This window comes from Leucoraja erinacea, chromosome 24, assembly GCF_028641065.1.
Source record: "Leucoraja erinacea ecotype New England chromosome 24, Leri_hhj_1, whole genome shotgun sequence".
Taxonomy (NCBI): Eukaryota; Metazoa; Chordata; class Chondrichthyes; order Rajiformes; family Rajidae; genus Leucoraja; species Leucoraja erinaceus.
This window is the reverse complement of record NC_073400.1, coordinates 30,927,669-30,948,408: the sequence shown is the minus strand read 5'-3', so window position 1 is coordinate 30,948,408 and position 20,740 is coordinate 30,927,669. Positions and strand designations below refer to the sequence as shown.

Below are 20,740 nucleotides of genomic sequence, written 5' to 3'. Positions count from 1 at the left end.
GGGGATCGCTGTTCGGCGTGGACCCGGTGGCCGAAGGGCCTGTTTCCGCGCTGTATCTCTAAAACTAAAACTAAAAACTTATGGCCCTGTCCCACGGTACGAGTTCATTCCAAGAGTTCTCCCGAGTTTGCCCTGATTCGAACTCGGAGATTTACGGTAATGGCCACTCGTCGGTACTCGGGGCTCTCGTGGACTATTATCAACATGTTGAAAAATCATCACCAGTCTTCCTGTGCTTACCTGCCGTTAGCGAGTCTTCCCGAGTACCTGCCGTTAGCGCTAAGAGACGTCCCCGAGCTCCGACGTACCCGCTACGTTCATTCTCCGTGCTTACCACAAGCTTGATTTTTTTTAAACTCGGGAGAGCTCTTGGAATGAACTTGCACCGTGGGACAGGGCTATCGGTCATCCGGCCTTGGAATGTAATGTTCTTCCCTCTGTAGCTCAAGATGAGCGTTGAGACATGGAGCCTTTGCCAGAGCAGATCTGCACGTCCTCTGTTGCTGCTCTGTTTACGCATTAAAGGGCCTGTCCCACTTATGGGATGTTTTTTCGGCGACATGCGGGCACCCGTCATTGTCGCAGCAGGTCTCCGAAAATTTTCAACATGTTGAAAATCCAGCAACGACCAGAAAAGGGTATGACTCTTGCGGGCGACTGCTCACAGCTGTACAGGGGTCACCCCGGGCGGGAACATTGCCCAAACTGATGATTTATGAATAGCAAACAAATGCACGAGTGAGTAAGGCTGTCATTTGTGTGTTGCTACCGCACATAGTGTGGACTGAAGCGACCACACCCGTGAACTTTACTCCTAGTTCTCTACCATTTAAAGCAGAAAATATGCGATATGAGCTTCTTCCCCACGGCCATCAGGCTATTGAACTCAACTCAAACAAAACTCTGAACATTAATAGCCCATTATCTGTTTATTTGCACTTTATCTGTTTCATTTATTCATGTGTGTGTATATGGACAATGGTATATGGACACACAAAAAAGCTTTCCACACGTGGCGATAATAAACCAAACTAAACCATCGCAGAAAGAAAGATCGCTGTCCAAGCAGCCCTCGTGCGGCCTGTAGCTTGTCCAAAGACTCAAACTGAAAGGGATCTATCGCAGTCTCTGCCTCAAAAAGGCTGGCAGCATCATCAAAGACCCACACCATCCTGCCCACACACTCATCTCCCCGCTACCTTCAGGTAGAAGGTACAGGAGCCTGAAGACTGCAACGTCCAGGTTCAGGAATAGCTACTTCCCCACAGCCATCAGGCTATTAAACTTGGCTCGGACAAAACTCTGAACATTAATAGCCCGTTATCTGTTTATTTGCACTTTATCAGTTTATTTATTCATGTGTGTATATATTTATACAATGGTATATGGACACACTGATCTGTTCTGTAGTCAATGCCTACTATGTTCTGTTGTGCTGAAGCAAAGCAAGAATTTCATTGTCCTATCTGGGACACATGACAATAAACATAGAAACATAGAAATTAGGTGCAGGAGTAGGCCATTCTGCCCTTCGAGCCTGCACCGCCATTCAATGTGATCATGGCTGATCATCCAAACACTCTTGAATCTTGACTCTGAAACTCTTCACAAGACAACTGCTGTAATCCATTACAGAGATAGGTTGAATAAGTTAGGTCTTTATTCTCTGGAGCGCAGAAGGTTAAGGGGGGACCTGATAGAGGTCTTTAAAATGATGAGAGGGATAGACAGAGTTGATGTGGACAAGCTTTTCCCTTTGAGAATAGGGAAGATTCAAACAAGAGGACATGACTTCAGAATTAAGGGACAGAAGTTTAGGGGTAATATGAGGGGGAACTTCTTTACGCAGAGAGTGGTGGCGGTGTGGAATGAGCTCCCAGTGGAAGTGGTGGAGGCAGGTTCATTGGTATCATTTAAAAATAAATTGGATAGGCATATGGATGAGAAGGGAATGGAGGGTTATGGTATGAGTGCAGGCAGGTGGGACTAAGGGGAAAAAAAAAAAATTTGTTCGGCACGGACTTGTAGGACCGAGATGGCCTGTTTCCGTGCTGTAATTGTTATATGGTTATATGGTTAAATCCGGTGGTACACAAAAATGCTGCAGAAACTCAGCGGGTGCAGAAGCATCTATGGAGCGAAGGAAATAGGCAGCGTTTCGGGCCGAAACCCGAAGGGTTTCGGCCCGAAACGCTGCCTATTTCCTCAGTCTGAAGAAGGGTTTCAGCCCGAAACGCTGCCTATTTCCTTCGCTCCATTGATGCTGCTGCACCCGCTGAGTTAATAAACACTCTTGAATCTTGAATCTTGAATAGTTAAGGGCCTGTCCCACTTGGGCGATATTTTAGGCGACTACAGGGGATTAGGCTTTCGCCGGCCGGGGTGGTCGTGAGTCGTCTCGTCTCCTCAGTCGCCCATAATTGTCACAGCGTCTTTCTGGTCGCCGCTGGATTTTCAACGTGTTGAAACATTTTCGGCGACAGTAGGCTTGACGCCAACGAGCGTAGCTTGACTTCTCCTGACGTAGTTGCTGTCATAGTTGTTGCCTGGACTGTCTTTGTCGTTGTTAAAGTCATGATTCTATTTCAAATTTTATGTCGAAGGGTGGGGGGTGGTGTCCAGTCGCTGGTATTCCGTGACCTGCCACGACTATGATGGTCGCCTAAAAATAGCCTAAATGGGAAAGGCCCTTTGGGTGAATGAACAGTCTTTTACCCACGGCAGGGGAATCAAAATTCAGAGGGCAGATTTGTGCGGCATGGTGGCGCAGCGGTGGATTTGGTGCCTTACAGCGGCCGAGACCCAGGTTCAATCCCGACTGCGGGTGCTGTCTGTACGGGCTTTGTACATTACCCCATTACCTCCAGGTGCTCTGGCTTCATTTGGATGTACGAACAATACCTGGGTACCCATTGGCTTTGTAATAAAATTGTGAATTGGAGCCACGGTGTACGTAGCGGTGCGTTTTGTTAGCGTGCGGGCAGAGATCGCAGGTCAAATCGCGACTGCTCGGTGGTCCGACGGGCTTTGTACTTTACCATGGATTACATAGAGGGAGTTAGAAATATAGGTGAAAGGGAGTTAGATGCAGACCCCAGGTGACTCGAGCCCGATCACCGCCATTCGCTCATGGCTGAACATTGAACAGACACACTTACCACAAACAGTAACACAAGCCGGCTCGAAGGGGCCAATGGCCTACTCCTCACCTAATTTCTATGCTTTCACCCCTCTACTCCTGTCCCTGAAGCCTGGAGTAGTGTCCCTCCTTAATCAGGCACATAAAAAACCATAGAAAAAACTGCATGAGTAGAGGCAATTCGGCCCTTCGAGCCTGGGAAATTCCTCTCATTCAATATGATCTATGGCTGATCATCGATTCGGTACCTGTACCTGCCTTCTCTCCATACCCCCTGATACCTTTAGCCACAAGGTCCACTCAACTCCCTTCTTAAATATAGCCAATGACTGTGGGTCAATTGAACTCCCGGTGGCTCAAAATTCTTAACTTCCCGCTCCCATTGTATCCGATCTCTCTGTCCTGGGTCTCCTCGCTGGCCCAGTGAGGGCACCGAATTGGTGGAACAGGGCCTCATATTCCACCTGGGCAGCTTGCATCCTGATGCATGGATGTTGAATTCTCCATCCTTAATTACCATGTAGAAACATAGACAATTAGATGCAGGAGTAGGCCATTCGGCCCTTCGAGCCTGCACCGCCATTTAATATGATCATGGCTGATCATCCAACTCAGTATCCCGTACCTGCCTTTTCTCCATACCCTCTGATCCCCTTGGCCACAAGGGCCACATCCAACTCCCTCTTACATATAGCCAATGACCTGGCCTCAACTACCCTCTGTGGCAGAGAGTTCCAGAGATTCACCACTCTCTGTGTGAAAAAAAAACAAAAAAACTGCTGTCTTGCTGTCTCCTCCTCTTCCTTAATTAACCCCCTGTCCTCCTATCCTTAAACAGTGACCCCCCTGTTCTGTTCCCTCCTTCCCCAACATCTTTTTCCTTCAATCCCTTCTCTGCATCCCACCCCCTGATCACCCCTTAAGAAATTTCGGTAACGTTTCTATTTCCTTCGCCCCATAGATGCTGCAATCTTGCCCCGCTGAGTTTTTCTCCAGCTTTTTTTTGTGTACACCTCCAAGTCTATCCAGCCTTTCTTCATATGAAAGTCCTGCCATCCCAGGAATCAGTCCGGTGAACCTTCTCTGTACTCCCTCTGTGGCAAGAATGTCTTTCCTCAGATTCGGTCGGAGACCAAAACGGTACGCGGTGAAGGTGCCGTACTGGTCCTTCCCACACGCGGGGTCGTCCCTTGATGCGCCCGTGGGAGGCGGCAGGATGCAACTCCAGATGCAGGAGCCTTCGAAACAAAACAAAGGCTGGCCTTGTCGCCAGCCCACATCCAGGCAAACATTTTCACCAGCGCTCCCCCTGAGTAGCAATCAAGCTAAAGAACCCAGCTGGGTTCTTCCATGGTGACTGATTACCTGAAGTCTTTCCCCGTCCTAAGGAGCATTCAAAGGCTTTTGATTATGACGAATATATTTTATATCTAAGGACTGTTGAACCCGTAACAAGCCAGTCATTTTGACGCTAAAATTTATGTCCCAACAGAATGTACATATCTGCCGTGTACCCGGTGGAAAATTGGATCTTTACTGCCTGCGTGGATCAGTTTTATCATTGTTTATACTACAGGAGGCATTAGAAACATAGAAACATAGAAATTAGGTGCAGGAGTAGGCCATTCGGCACTTCGAGCCTGCACCACCATTCAATATGATCATGGCTGATCATCCAACTCAGTATCCCGTACCTGCCTTCTCTCCATACCCCCTGATCCCCTTAGCCACCAGGGCCACATCTAACATTGTCGTAGCTGTAAAGTTTACCAAGTCTGAAGAACTTTCGTGGCTGCAAAGCAGAAACATGCTATGAGGTGGATTTCCATCTATTAAAAGTTTACTTTTCAGTTTAGTTTCGAGATGCAGCGCGGAAACACGGCCTTTGCCCCACCGGGTCCGCGCTGGCCAGCGATCCCCGCGCATTAACACGATCCTGCTACGCTCTAGGGGCAGTTTACTGTGTTACCAAACCAATTAGCCTACAGACCTGAGGTGGACAAAAGTGCTGGAGAAACTCAGCGGGTGAGGCAGCATCTATGGAGCAAAGGAATAGGTGGCGTTTCGGGTCGAGACCCGGAAGGGTCTCGACCCGAAACGTCACCTATTCCTTCGCTCCATAGATGCTGCCTCACCCTTAAAGGTCTCGACCCGAAACGTCACCTATTCCTTCGCTCCATAGATGCTGCCTCACCCTCCATAGATGCTGGGGTCTCGACCCGAAACGTCACCTATTCCTTCGCTCCATAGATGCTGCCTCACCCTTAAGGGTCTCGACCCGAAACGTCACCTATTCCTTCGCTCCATAGAGACCCTTAAGGGTCTCGACCCCTCACCCGCTGAGATTTTCTCCAGCATTTTTGTCCACCTCCGATTTTCCAGCATCTGCAGTTCCTTCTTAAACATTTAGCCTGCAAACCCGCACGTCTTTGGAGTGTGGGAGGAAACCGGAGCACCCGGAGAAAACCCACGCAGGTCACGGGGAGAGCGCGCAAACTCTGTGCAGACAGCGCCCGCAGTCAGGGTAGAACCCGGGTCTCTGGCGCTGTGAGGCGGCAACTCTATCGCCACCGCGCCGCCCCGTAACGTAACGTAAAAAAAGAGAGCAAAATATATTTTTTGCGTGCTCTGTGCCTGTCTTTTCTACCGTGTGGAATATTAAAAGAGTCGAGAGTGTTTAATTTGTCATATGTACCAGAGTTTAGGAGGATGAGAGGGAATCTCATTGAAACATATAAGATTGTTAAGGGCTTGGACACACTAGACGCAGGAAACATGTTCCCGATGTTGGGGGAGTCCAGAACCAGGGGCCACACACAGTTTAAGAATAAGGAGTAAGCCATTTAGAACGGAGACGAGGAAACACTTTTTCTCACTGAGAGTGGTGAGTCTGTGGAATTCTCTGTCTCAGAGGGCGGTGGAGGCCGAGTCTCTGGATACTTTAAAGAAAGAGCTAGACAGGGCTCTTAAAAATAGCGGAGTCAGGGGATATGGGGAGAAGGCAGGAACGGGGTACTGATTGGGGATGATCAGCCGTGATCACATTGAATGGCGGTGCTGGCTCGAAGGGCCGAATGGCCGACTCCTGCACCTATTGTTTATTGTCTACCTAAACCGGAACAATGGCAGTGAAACATAACACTGGGGGACAGTGGGGCTGCTGGAGCTGCTGCCTCACAGTGTCAGAGACCCTCTCGCCACTGATCCCAACCTTGGAGCACAGGAGGCTAAGAGGTGATAGAGAAAAATGGTTTGTATAATACTGAGGGGAGTAGATAAGGATGAATGCACGAGGCTTTTTTAACCAGAAGAGTATTAGGTGAGAAAGGAAAGGTTTAATAGGAACCTGAGAGGCAATGTTTCCAGTTAGAGCAGTGGTCGGCAACCTCCGGCCCGTAACCCAAAATCATCCGGCCCGCAGGCGGATTATTTTCCCCCGCCGAGCGGCGAGCTCTGGCTGTACCGCATCCTGCGCAAAGCCCCTGGCACGGCCGCGCACCTTCTGTGAATGCGTTTGAGAGAGAACTGCAGATGCTGGAAAAATCGATGGTAGACAAAAATGCTGGAGAAACTCAGCGGGTGAGACATGCGAGGATTGCACGAGGCTGCCTCACCCGCTGAGTTTCTCCAGCGTTTTTGTCTGCCTTCTGTGAACACGTGATTTGATGCCCGCCATCTGGGGCGGGATCCGTGTGTACACGTGATAGATGTGGCCCGCCATCCGCTCACACACGTGTGTCCCGGCCCCGATGCAGAACAAGGTTGTCCACCCCTGATTTCGAGGGTGGAGACGATATGGTACGAGCTGCCAGAGGTAGTTGTGACAGTACTATATCGAGCCTGCACCGCCATTCGATATGATCATGGCTGATCATCCAACTCAGTATCCCGTACCTGCCTTCTCTCCATACCCCCTGATCCCTTTAGCCACAAGGGCCACATCTAACTCCCTCTTAAATATAGCCAATGAACTGTGGCCTCAACTTCCTTCTGTGGCAGAGAATTCCACAGATTCACCACTCTCTGTGTGAAAAATGTTTTTTCTCATCTCGGTCCTAAAAGATTTCCCCCTTATCCCTAAACTGTGACCCCCCAGTTCTGGACTTCCCCAACCTGGACTTCCCCAACAACGGGAACAATCTTCCTGCATCTAGCCTGTGCAACCCCTTAAGAATTTTGAGCGTTTCTATAAGATCCCCCCTCAATCTTCTAAATTCTAGCGAGTACAAGCCGAGTCTATCCAGTCTTTCTTCATATGAAAGTCCTGACATCCCAGGAATCAGTCTGGTGAACCTTCTCTGTACTCCCTCTATGGCAAGAATGTCTTTCCTCAGATTGGGAGAGCAAGCAGTAAGGGGGGGGGGGCGGAGGGGGGGGTGGGGGTGGGTGAGGGGGGATTGTGTTGTGGGGGATTGTGTGAGTTAAATATCGAGAGGGTGACACGTTACTGATTGGTGACCTATTAGATAGTGTTCTAATTCGGGCCTGTCAGCTAATTCTGAAGGTCACGTAGCAATCTCAGCGTGGTCGTTAAAGGAAATAGCGCAGGGTTTTTTCCTCACTGCGGGAGAACAAAGTTTGCATGCTGTGAGAGTGAGAATGATGGAGTGACTAACGTGCTGTGGAAAGCTGGAATATCGGGGGGGGGGGGGAAATCTGTTGACAATGTGGTTTTGTAACAGGGATTTGCAGCAAGTATAGGTTCCACTGCCCCGGGCTTTTACACCCGGCTTGTTCTCCATTCTGAATTCCTTTTCCTAGCCGATTCCTTCAATGGCTGTTGTACAAGAAGGAACTGCAGATGCTGGAAAATCGAAGGTAGACAAAAAATGCTGGAGAAATTCAGCGGGCGAGGCAGCATCTATGGAGCGAAGGAAATAGGCGACGTTTCGGGCCGAAACGTCGCCTATTTCCTTCGCTCCATAGATGTCCTCTCTGCCCTCCCTCTCTCTCCCCTCTTCCCCCCCTCTCCCCCCTCTTTCCTCCTCCCCTCCCCCTTCCCTCTCCACCTCTCTCCCTCCCCTCTTTTCCCCCCCCCCCTCTTTCCCCCCCCTCCCCTCTCCCCCCCCCTCCCCTCTCTCACTCTCCCTCTCGCTCTCTCTCCCCATCTCTCTCCCTCTCTTCCCCTCTCCCTCCCCCTCTCTCTCTCTCCCCCCCCTCTCCCCCCCCCCTCTCTTCCCTCTCCCTCCTCCCTTCCCTCCCCCCCTTCCCTCTCCCCCCCCTCTCTCTCTCCCCCCCTCCCTCTCTCTCTCTCTCTCTCTCTCTTCCCTCCTCTCCCCCCTCTCTCTCCCCTCTCTCCCCCCCCCCCCTCCCCCCTCTCCCTCTCTCTCTCTCTGTGGAATCAATTTAATTATTTTTTTAAATATCTCTAATTTTTGGATTTTATATTCGATAAATCCCCTCTCTCTCCCTCTCCCCCCTCTCTCCACTCTCTCTCTCCCTCCCCCTTCTCTCTCTCCCCTCTCTTTCTCTCTCTCCCCTCCCCTCTCTCTCCGCTCTCCCCTCCTCACCCTCCCTCCTCTCTCCCCCCTCTCTCTCTACCCTCCTCTCTCTCTCCCCCCCTCTCCATAGATCGGCTGCCCAACCGCTGAGTTTCTCCAGCATTTTTTGTCTAACTTCAATGGCTGGCAAATTTTAATACTGAGTTCCCAGCACTGTGTCGAACGTTGAGCGCTGATCTGCGTGTGTTTTAGTGGTACGTGTGAATGCCACTCTCCTCGATAACATGGTTTGAAACTCGCACATTCCTCTTGTACGGGGCATCTTCCTCAAGGTGGGTTTTTTTTCTTTAAATGTTGAAATCCATTAGCATTCAAGGAGTACTCCACATTTGAGAGCTTCCATGAATATGAAGTGCCCGGTTTTTTTTCTAGACCAATTATTCCGCAGAGTTAGTGTTTAGCAGTGGCAGAGCTGTCATTATGGAAGTTTTTTTTTTCCTCCTTGTTCCCCCCCCCCACTCAAGAACAACCTATCTACCCCCCCTCCTCTCCCCACTCTCTCTCTCCCCCCCCCCTCTCTCTCCCCCACCCCCTCTCTCCCCCCACCCCTCCTCTCCCCCACCCCCTCTCTCCCCACTCTCCTCCTCTCTCCCCTCTCTCCCCCTCCCCCTCTCCCCATCTCTCCCTCTCTCTCCCCCACCCCCTCTCCCCATGTCTCTCTCTTCACCCCTCTCTCACCTCCATCCCTCTCTCTCTTCCTCCCCTTCTCCCTCCCCTCTCTCTCTCTCCCTCTCTCATATGTTGTGGGAGGGACAGAGGGAGAGAACGAGGTGGGCCCCTTCTCCTCCCCCCCTCCTCCCCCTCTCCACCCCCTGCTCCCCTCCCCTCCTCCCCCTCTCTCCCCTCTCCCACTCCCCCCTCTCTCCCACTCCTCCTTCTCTCCCACTCCCCCCTCTCTCCCCCCTCCCCTCACTTTTCCCGAATGAATCGTGACTATTTGCGGACTATTTTTTTTTAAATTTAAGAGACTTTTGGTTCCGGTGCGTTTTTTGCCACTTGCTTATGATTGTGGTTTAACTGCTTCAGAGGGAACATTTAAACCCCCCCCCCCCAAACCTCCAACCTACAGATGACGTGCCGGTGATTCATGTAAATCCAGCCCGAGCCCCCCTCACACTTTCTCAATGTGGACCCTTTGTGCAGGTTGATCAAATCACCCAATTGGAACTTGCATTCATCTCTGTCTGTCAGTGATCAATGGTGGAGGGAGGGGGGCATGATTTGCACACCCCGCCCGCCCGCCCGGCTCTGTTTAACAAACGTGATCAGGTTTGGGGGGTGGGGGGGGGGGGGGGGGGGGGGTTGGGGGCGTTGATAATTTGATGGTGTTTTGATTTTACCATTGCACCAATCTCACCTTGTATACACTCACAGATTCTCTACCCTGTCTAAGATCTGGTGTGGAAATGCCTTCCACTCCTCCACTCCTGTCCCCGAGGTCTCTTCTTATTTATCCCCCCCCCCTCAATTCCCCAACCCCCTCACTGCCTTGACCTGCTGTGTTCCTTATCCTTTGAAAAGCTTCCTCCAGCCCACTGCCTTTATTCTCTCCTCCCCCCCCGCGCACGAACGTGTTTAGAGATATGTTGCTCCAGCTTCCTCCCGTCTATTCTCTGGGATAAAGGCGGACGTCACGCTCCTGAGTGCCCCTCTGCTGAAAGGAGCCGTTTGTTTTCCCTGCTTTCTTCTGAACCCACCACCTCTCTCTCTCTCTCTCGCACGTTGGACACCAAGGGGTTAACTAACGTGCAGACCAGGCAGCTGAGGTGTGGCAGATGCGATTTATATGAGACAGCACCAGAGTGAACAAGCAGGCAGGGGATTCTAACCTGCTTACACATTGTGGGGGGGGGGTATTTTGATTCTCGAACTCGTAGGATGACATGTTTAAATAGCAGGCGGCATCCGGTAATGTCAGCAGCACTCTGCTATAATTCTCGCTCAGAGTCAGAGATATTGTAAACCACTGTGGTGTTGGGACTTTAGTGAGAGACACAGCTCTCTCTCTCTCTCTCTCTCTCTCTCTCTCTCTCTCTCTCTCTCTCTCTCTCTCTGTCTCTCTCTGTCTCTGTCTCTTTCTCTGTCTCTGTCTCTGTCTCTGTCTCTGTCTCTGTCTCTGTCTCTGTCTCTCTCTCTCTCTCTCTCTCTCTGTCTCTCTCTCTCTCTCTCTCTCTCTCTCTCTCTGTCTCTCTCTCTCTCTCTCTCTCTCTCTCTCTCTCTCTCTCTCTCTCTCTCTCTCTCTCTCTCTCTCTCTCTCTCTCCTCTCTCCTCTCTCTCTCTCTCTCTGTCTCTGTCTCTGTCTCTCTCTCTGTCTCTGTCTCTCTCTCTCTCTCTCTCTCACACACAACAGCTGTCCACATGTGCAATTAAAGCCCGCGGCAGATAATTAAAAAAAAAAAAATCATCTTCCCTTCCCTTTTTTTGTTAAGTGTTTACAGTTCCTTTCCCCCCCGCGGTAGTGCAATACTTGCACGCGGGAATGTCCCCCATCAGAGTTCCCACCAAATGAATTGTGACAGCCATGTTGGCGGGGAGTGTGTTGGGGGGCATCTGCATATTGAATTGATGAAAAGCCAGTCCCGCACAGCTGTACAGATCACTCTCGTGCAAGAAAGGGAAGTACCAATGGGAATGCCGACACTGCCAGTGAGCGGCATGCAGGCACAGCAGATGCTTACACATTAAGAATCCCTTTCACCATGCAGAGCACAGCTCACATCACTTGTCTCAATGCACAGCCAGGTCCGTTCACTAACGGGAAACACTTTGGTCCTGAAGGCAAATGTCTTCCCTTCAGGGAATCCGACTCCACCGCACTTTATACTGAAAGGTACCTTTTTGTTTTTTGTTTTCCCCCCAGAGTGTAAGATTGTCTGCGTATGATATGGTGTCCTGACGTATTTTGTCTCGTGGAGCTACCGAGTTTTAACAAGTGCTTGGCTGAGATGGTTTTATCCCAGAGATTGACATCCGAGTTGTTGGAAAAAGATTTGAGAATGTCTAAGTAAGTACCGTTACTTTCTCATTGACTGGTTTATCCACCAGCCTTGGCTTTAAATCTTATTTTGTCTTAACAAAATGTCCCAAAACAGACGAGAAATGACGGCGGAGACAGACACACACACACACACACACACACAATGCCGGAGTAACTCGAAGGTCCAGAACAAGGGGTCACAGTTTAAGGATAAGGGGGAAGTCTTTTAGGACTGAGATGAGAATTTTTTTTTTCACACAGAGAATGGTGAATCTGTGGAATTCTCTGCCACAGAAAGTAGTTGAGGCCGCAGTTCATTGGCTATATTTAAGAGGGAGTTAGATGTGGCCCTTGTGGCTAAAGGGATCAGGGGGTATGGAGAGAAGGCAGGTACAGGATACTGAGTTGGATGATCAGCCTCGAAACGGCTCGAAGGGCTGAATGGCCTACTCCTGCACCTATTGTCTTATGTTTCTATGTTTCAAAGGTTTATATTTTGCCACGTGTACCAATTGAGGTGCAGCGATACTCATATTACCAGCGGGTCAGGCAGCAACTCTGGAGAAAAGGAATAGGTGACGTGGGCTGGAGCGGCTGGGCTTGTACACTCTGGAATTTAGAAGGATGAGAGGGGATCTTAGAAATATAGAAAATAAGTGCAGGGGTAGACCCTTCGGGGGGGATCAGGGGTATGGAGAGAAGGCAGGTACAGGATACTGAGTTGGATGATCAGCCATGATCATATTGAATGGCGGTGCAGGCTCGAAGGGCCGAATGGAGTAGAGGCCATTCAGCCCTTCGAGCCTGCACCACCATTCAATATGATCATGGCTGATCATCCAACTCAGTATCTCATCCCTGCCTTCTCTCCATACCCCCTGATCCCTTTAGCCACAAGGGCCACATCTAACTCCCTCTTAAATATAGCCAATGAACTGTGGCCTCAACTACCCTCTGTGGCAGAGAATTCCAGCGATTCACCACTCTGTGTGTGAAAAATATTTTTCTCATCTCGGTCCTAAAAGACTTCCCCCTTATCCCTAAACTGTGACCCCTTGTTCTGGACTTCCCCAACATCGGGAACAATCTTCCTGCATCTAGCCTGTCCAACCCCTTAAGAATTTTGTAAGTTTCTATAAGATCCCCCCTTAATCTTCTAAATTCTAGCGAGTACAAGCCGAGTCTATCCAGTCTTTCTTCATATGAAAGTCCTGACATCCCAGGAATCAGTCTGGTGAACCTTCTCTGTACTCCCTCTATGGCAAGAATGTCTTTCCTCGGATTAGGAGAGCAAGACTGCACGCAGTACTCCAGGTGTGGTCTCACCAAGACCCTGTACAACTGCAGTAGAACCTCCCTGCTCCTATACTCAAATCCTTTTGCTATGAAAGAGTCTCATCGAATCGTCATTGAATAGAGATAGATGCGAGTGGCTGAAGTCTTTTTTTTTTCTTTTATTTATTTATATTTTATTTTACTAGAAGTAAGTACAATCACATGGCACCAAAGTGCCTAATATATATTTTCATAATACATTTTATGTACAGCTTCTTATTTTTTATTTTTGTTATAATAAAGAAAGATAAGGACCAGAAAAATAAATGAGATAGTAAGGGATAGAAAGACATGAGATATATAGAGTGTGAAGAAAAATAAAACTGATGAATGAGTAAAGAAAGTTGAAGAAAAGGAAATAGGAAAAAGAGAACAAGACACAAAGAAAAGAAGTAAGGAGATCATTGTTTGTAATCTTGCCCAACCCTCGTCCAGTCCTGAAACAGGTAGTTTTTACAATTGTGATGCACCATATGATTCCAAAAAGCCGACAAATGGAGACCAACTCGTTATGGATTGGTCTGATTTATCCATTAGGAGGAATCGCATCTCCTCAAGATGAGCGGTGTCCAACATGCTTGCGATCCACATTTTAAGCGTTGGTATTGATGTATTTTCCCAAAATTTAAGTATTAATTTTTTTTTGCTGTTATTAAACCACAATTCATTTAAAAAATGAATTTTGAGATGTGTCGAGTGGCTGAAGCCTGACTTGTTTTTCCTCTCCCACAGGTTAAAGAAGTGCAGTGCCTCCAGGTTGCTACAACCAGAATATTTCTGAGTGCTTTGAAAGCCATGGATAGATGTAAGCACGTGGGGCGGCTGAGACTGGCCCAGAACCACTCCATATTGAATCCCCAGAAGTGGCATTGTGTGGAGTGCAACACCACCGAGTCCGTGTGGGCCTGCCTGAAGTGCTCCAACGTGGCTTGTGGCCGCTACATCGAGGAGCATGCTCTCAAACACTTCCAGGAGACCAGGCATCCTCTGGCGATGGAGGTCAACGAACTCTACGTCTTTTGTTACCTCTGCGACGACTATGTGTTGAACGATAACGCCACGGGCGACTTGAAACTGTTGAGGAGCACGCTGAGTGCCATCAAGAACCAGAAGTGCGGGCTGGCGGCTCGCAACGGCAGGGCGCTGCGTTCGCTGGCCTGCGGCGAATCCCCCTGCGCCTTCCAGAACGGCCGCGGCGGGCCGGCCCACAGCACGGAGCGGATGTTCACCGCCCTGTGGCACCGGCGGCAGACGCTGCTGGCCAGGGCCGTGCGCACTTGGTTCGACCAGACGGCCAGCGGCCGGCGCCGGCTGGAGGAGAGGCGGCTGCAGGAGGAGGCGGAGCGGCGGAGGGAGGAGGCGAGGAGGCGGCGGCAGGACCTGAAGCGCAAGTTCATGGAGGAGCTGGCCAGCGCGCCTCCCCGCAAGAGCGCCAGGATCCTCTTCCAGATCCACAAGGAGGACCACATCTCCAGGAAGTGCCGGAAGGCCGCGGCGAAGAAGGTGCTACAAACTGGCCCTACCTCAAAACGGCAGCGCAACAAGATGAAACGTTACTACGCGGCCCGGCGCAAACCGGTGGTGACGCCCGGCGTGACGGGACTGCGCAACCTGGGCAACACCTGCTACATGAACTCCATCCTACAGGTGCTCAGCCACTTGCAGAAGTTCAGGGAGTGCTTCCTGACCCTGGACCTCTGCGAGACCGAGGAACTGCTGGCTAGGACGGCCAACGGGAAGACCAGATTGTCCAACAAGGTCAGCCTGGGGCTGCACCCCCCCGCCCCTTGCACGGCGGACCGCAGCGAGCACGTGGGGCCTTCCGGGAGGTACGGCCTGCCCGCCGGCTTGAACGGGGGAGCCTCCATCGCTCGCAGCCTGGAACTGATCCAGCCCAAGGAGCCCAGCTCCAAGCACATCTCCCTCTGCCACGAACTCCACACCCTCTTCCGGGTGATGTGGTCGGGGAAGTGGGCTCTGGTGTCTCCCTTTGCCATGTTGCACTCTGTGTGGAGCCTGATCCCGGCGTTCCGAGGCTACGGGCAGCAAGACGCTCAGGAATTTCTCTGTGAACTGTTGGACAAGGTGCAGCAGGAGCTGGAGTCGGAAGGCACAAAGCATAGGATCCTCATTCCGTTCTCCCAGAGGAAGCTCACCAAGCAGGTGCTCAAGGTGGTCAACACCATCTTTCATGGGCAGCTGCTCAGCCAGGTAAAGTGGCAGCAAACAACAGCAACTCAAGTCAAGTTTATTCCTTACATACGTGCGTCACAGATTGAAAAGACTGGGCTTGTATTCACTGGTGTTTAGAAGGATGAGGGGGTATCTTATAGAAACATATAACATTATAAAAGGACTGGGAGCGCTGGGCAGTGGGCTGAGGGGTTTGTTTCAGACGGGTGTCAGGGGTTATGGAGAGAAGGCAGGAGAATGGGGTTGGGAGGGAGAGATAGATCAGCCATGATTGAATGGGGGAGTAGACTTGATGGGCCGATTGGCCTTATTCGGCTCCTATTCCTTATGACCTGGAGTTTAGAAGGATGAGGGGGGATCTTATAGAAACATATAACATTATAAAAGGACTGGACAAGCTAGATGCAGGAAAAATGTTCCCAATGTTGGGCGAATTGGAACATCGTCTAATATGTCACCAATCAGTAACGTGTCACCCTCTAGATATTTAACTCACACAATCCCGGGATGGCGGGACTGTCATATGCTGAGAAAGCGGAGCGGCTGGGCTTGTACACTCTGGAGTTTAGAAGGATGAGAGGATATCTCATTGAAACATATAAGATTGTTAAGGGCTTGGACACGCTTGAGGCAGGAAACACATGTTGGGGGAGTCCAGAACCAGGGGCCACACACAGTTTAAGAATAAGGGGTAAGCCATTTAGAACGGAGACGAGGAAACACTTTTTCTCACAGAGAGTTGTGAGTCTGTGGAATTCCCTGCCTCAGAGGGCGGTGGAGGCCGTTTCTCTGGATGCTTTCAAGAAAGAGCTAGACAGGGCTCTTAAAGATAGCGGAGTCAGGGGATATGGGGAGAAGGCAGGAACGGGGTGCTGATTGGGGATGATCAGCCATGATCACATTGAATGGCGGTGCTGGCTCGAAGGGCCGAATGGCCTCTACTCCTGCACCTATTGTCTATTGTCTATGGTGTACAGATACAGGATAAAGTGTTTAGCGTTCAGTGCAAGGCAAAGTTCGGTATAGTCTGATAAATGATAGTCCAAGGGTCTCCAAAGAAGTAGATGGGAGGTCAGGACTGCTCTCGATTGGTGATAGGATGGTTCAGTTGCCCGATATCCGTGCTGTGTCTTTCAGTCAATTAAAAACCTGAGACGTGGACAAAATTCTCCCTCCACCATTGCTGCCTAACTCCCTGGCTTCCCCCTGCACCTTGTTTTGTTTTTTTTCCCAACTTTTTCTATGACTCTTGCAAAAAAACAATTTGCCTTTCGCGAGCCAGTACCCTCAGCACAGTGGCGCAGCGGTAGAGCTCCAGAGACCCAGGCTCGATCAGAATGCTGGAGTAACTCAGCGGGACAGGCAGCATCTCTGGAGAGAAGGAAGGGTCGACACCCTTCTTCAGGCTGATGGGATGATATATACACACGCACGCTATATTATATTATGTGTGTATTGTATTTACAGACCTGTTACACTGCTGCCAGTAAAATGTCATTGGTCCCTGATCAGTACATATAGAAACATAGATGCAGGAGGAGGCCATTCGGCCCTTCGAGCCTGCACCACCATTCAATATGATCATTGCTGAACATCCAACTCAGTAGTGCAGCAGTAGCTATGGAGCGAAGGAAATAGGCAACGTTTCGGGCCGAATCCCGAAGGGGTTCGGCCCGAAACGTTACCTATTTCCTATGCCCTAGCTTTCATAGAAACATAGAAAATAGGTGCAGGAGGAGGCCATTCGGCCCTTCGAGCCAGCACCGCCATTCATTGTGATCATGGCTGATCGTCCCCTATCAATAACCCGTGCCTGCCTTCTCCCCATATCCCTTAACTCCACTAGCCCCTAGAGCTCTATCTACCTCTCTCTTAAATCCATCCAGTGACTTGGCCTCCACTGCCCTCTGCGGCAGGGAATTCCACAAATTCACGACTCTCTGGGTGAAAAGGTTTTTTCTCACCTCAGTCTTAAATGACCTCCCCTTTATTCTAAGACTGTGTGGCCCCTGGTTCAAAATATGACATTTTTAAACACCCTTGTGTCTCTTGAGACTTGCTAATTCAGGATTTTATCAAGTCACAAAAGTTTTTAAAGGCGCCCCAAAAGTGTCAGTGTTGTTTCTTGTGCGGTTTTAGCCTGTGGTTTGATGCCAGCATCCTATGGTGCCAGCGTTCCTGATGGCATCTTCCCTAGTCTGCCCTGTGATGTGGGTCCATGGATCGATGGTGTGCACTACGCCAGTGAAATTATTTATACGTTGTCCACACGTGTACGAATGACGCCATTTTGTGGCGTCGTTTACACAATGTCCACATTCCGGTCCACGTGCCCGCCGACCCACGTCCCTCCCCTCGCCCGACTGCCTCTGGCGCCTCCTGCAGCCGGCCTTGACCCGACCTGGAATGTATGAAAATGCTGAGGGCGGCACGGTGGTGCAGCGAGTAGAGTTGCTACAGTGCCTCACGGCGCCGGAGATCCGGGTTCGATCCCGACTACGGGCGCTGTCTGTACGGAGTTTGCACGATCTCCCCGTGACCTGCGTGGGTTTTCTCCGAGATCTTCAGTTTCCCCCCACACTCCAAAGACGTACAGGTTTGTAGGTTAATTGGCTTGGTATATAAATATAAAAATTGTCCCTAGTGGGTGTAGGATAGTGTTAGTGTGCGGGGATCGCTGGTCGACGTGGACACGGTGGGCCGAAGGGCCTGTTTCCGCGCAGTATCTCTAAACTAAACTAAAACAATGAAAGTTTACTGTTTAGGAAGGAACTGCAGATGCCGGTTTAAACCAAAGATAGACACAGAAATGCTGGAGTAACTCAGCGGGACAGGCAGCGTCTCTGTAGAAAAAGGATAGGTCGCATTTCGGGTCATAGAAACATAGAAACATAGACAATAGGTGCAGGAGTAGAGGCCATTTGGCCCTTCGAGCCTGCACCACCATTCAATATGATCATGGCTGATCATCCAACTCAGTATCCCGTACCTGCCTTCTCTCCATACCCCCTGATCCCTTTAGCCACAAGGGCCACATCTAACTCCCTCTTAAATATAGCCAATGAACTGGCCTCAACTACCCTCTGTGGCAGAGAGTTCCAGAGATTCACCACTCTCTGTGTGAAAAAAGTTCTTCTCATCTCAGTTTTTAAAGGATTTCCCCCTTATCCTTAAGCTGTGACCCCTTGTCCTGGACTTCCCTAACATCGGGAACAATCTTCCTGCATCTAGCCTGTCCAACCCCTTAAGAATTTTGTAAGTTTCTATAAGATCCCCTCTCAATCTTCTAAATTCTAGAGAGTATAAACCAAGTCTATCCAGTCTTTCTTCATAAGACAGTCCTGACATGCCAGGAATCAGTCTGGTGAACCCAGACCCTGGTCGAGACCCTTCTTCAGAAATGTTAACTTGCAGCAGCACAACAGAATATGTAAACGCAATACACTGTAAACAGACCATGCAGGTCTCCCTATGACCACGTGGGTTTCCTCCGGGTGCTCCGGTTTCCTCCCACATTCCAAAGGCGTGCAGGTTTGTGGGTTAATTGGCTTTGGTTAAAATTGTAAATTGTCCCCAGTGTGTGAGATAGCGCTACTGTCTCTGGTCAGCACGGACTTTTTTTTTAAATTTTATCAAAAAATTTATTCGATTATTAAAAAATAATATTTACACTACAATAAAACAAGCCATAACCCACCGCCATAATACAATACAAAGATATATCCACAATAAACAACTAGACAACTATGTTACAAACCTTATTGAGGATACAGTGTGGACTTGGTGGGTCGAAGGGCCTGTTGCCGTGTTGTATCTCTAAGCTAAACTAAACTAAACCAGTTTGAAGAAGGGTCCCGACCAGAATCGCCGGCCCATTCCCTTCACAAATGCTTTGCCTGACACGTTGAGTTCCTCAAGAACACCTCATATTTTGCTCGGGCAGCTTCCAACCCAGCGGTATGAATATTGTGAATATTGACCTCCCAAGTAACCCTTGCTCTCCCTCTCTCTCCATCCCTCCCCCATCCTAGTTCTGCCACCAATCTGACTGTCAGGTGCAGGAGTAGGCCATTTGGCCCTTCGAGCCAGCACCGCCATTCAATGTGATCATGTCCAATCATCCCCAATCAGTACCCCGTTCCTGCCTTCTCCCCATATCCCCTGACTCCGCTATTTTTTAAGAGCCCTATCTAGCTCTCTCTTGAAAGTATCCAGAGAACCTGCCTCCACCGCCCTCTGAGGCAGAGAATTCCACAGACTCACCACTCTCTGTGAGGAAAAAGTGTTTCCTCGTCTCCGTTCTAAATGGCTTACCCCTTATTCTTAAACTGTGTGGCCCCTGGTTCTGGACTCCCCCAACATCGGGAACATGTTTCCTGCCTCTAGTGTGTCCAAACCCCTTAACAATCTTATATGATGAACAGAGGCCGGTATACCAGAACCAAACACAGTCAGTCAATGGGATAAATATGCACAAATGCAGCATCAATAAATTTACCCCCTGGGTAGGCGAAACTTACCCCCTGGGGGTACATTTACCCCAGGTTGGGAACCCTTGGATTGGGGATTTTGTGCGGAAACATGCCCTTCGACCCATCGAGTCTGTGCTGACCAGTTATCCTCGTTACCAGTAAGGCAGGTCTTCGCCAAACAAGTAACGGGCAGACGTGGGTGACGTAGAGACGCTGAACTGAATGATTGTGTGTTCTTGTGAAGGTTGACAAAAATGCTGGAGAAACTCAGCGGGTGAGGCAGCATCTATGGAGCGAAGGAATAGGTGACGTTTCAGGTCGAGACCCTTATGGGGTGGGGTGGGGGCGGGAAGAAGAAAGGAAGAGGCGGAGACAGTTGGACGTGGGAGAGCTGGGGAGGGGAGGGGAAGGAGGGAGAAAGCAGGGACTACCTGAAATTGGAGAAGTCAATGTTCATACCGCTGGGGTGTAAACTACCCAAGCGGATAATATGAGGCGCTGCTCCTCCAATTTGCGGTGGGACTCACTCTGGCCATGGAGGAGGCCCAGGACAGAAAGGTCGGATTTGGAATGGGAGGGAGAGTTGAAGCGCTGAGTCACCGGGAGATCAGGTTGGTTATTGCGGACCGAGCGGAGGTGTTGGGTGAAGTGATCGCCAAGCCTGCGCTTGGTCTCACCGATGTAGAGCAGCTGACACCTAGAGCAGCGGATGCAGTAGATGAGGTTGGAGGTGTGTGGTTCCTCTGACATCTCAGAACTCAATGGGCTGAAATCCGATGACCTTGCATTCTAAATGGAGCACGTCACCTTAAACAACTCACAGGTGCCTTCTGCTGGCCACATCGTGGACTGCAGTGGCTGGAGAGGAAACACTTTCTTCCTGCTCTCCGACAAACCTCATGGAGATGGAATCTCAAATGAATTTTAAATCGTCGCGGTGTGAATGGTTAACTTTTCCAGCCGGGTGGATTACATCATTGATTTGTGTAAGAAAGAACTGCAGATGCTGGTTTAAATCGAAGGTAGACACAAAATGCTGGAGTAACTCAGCGGGTGAGGCAGCATCTCTGGAGAGAAGGAATGGGCGACATTCGTTGAGTTACCCGCTGAGTTACTCCAGCAC

At 50.0% G+C, this 20,740-nt stretch overlaps 1 protein-coding gene across 3 annotated transcripts in view; it reads left to right on the top strand.

The window, feature by feature from the left end:
• LOC129708914 (ubiquitin carboxyl-terminal hydrolase 49-like) overlaps nt 1–20,740 on the top strand; it is a 60,921-nt gene that overhangs the window by 30,707 nt on the left and 9,474 nt on the right. For all 3 annotated transcript variants that reach the window (XM_055654973.1, XM_055654971.1, XM_055654972.1), the window contains exons 2-3: nt 11,501–11,644; nt 13,685–15,163. In XM_055654973.1, the coding sequence (XP_055510948.1) occupies nt 13,748–15,163 (1,416 nt within the window). In that variant the 5' untranslated portion in view covers nt 11,501–11,644; nt 13,685–13,747. The remainder of the gene's footprint in view (nt 1–11,500; nt 11,645–13,684; nt 15,164–20,740) is intronic.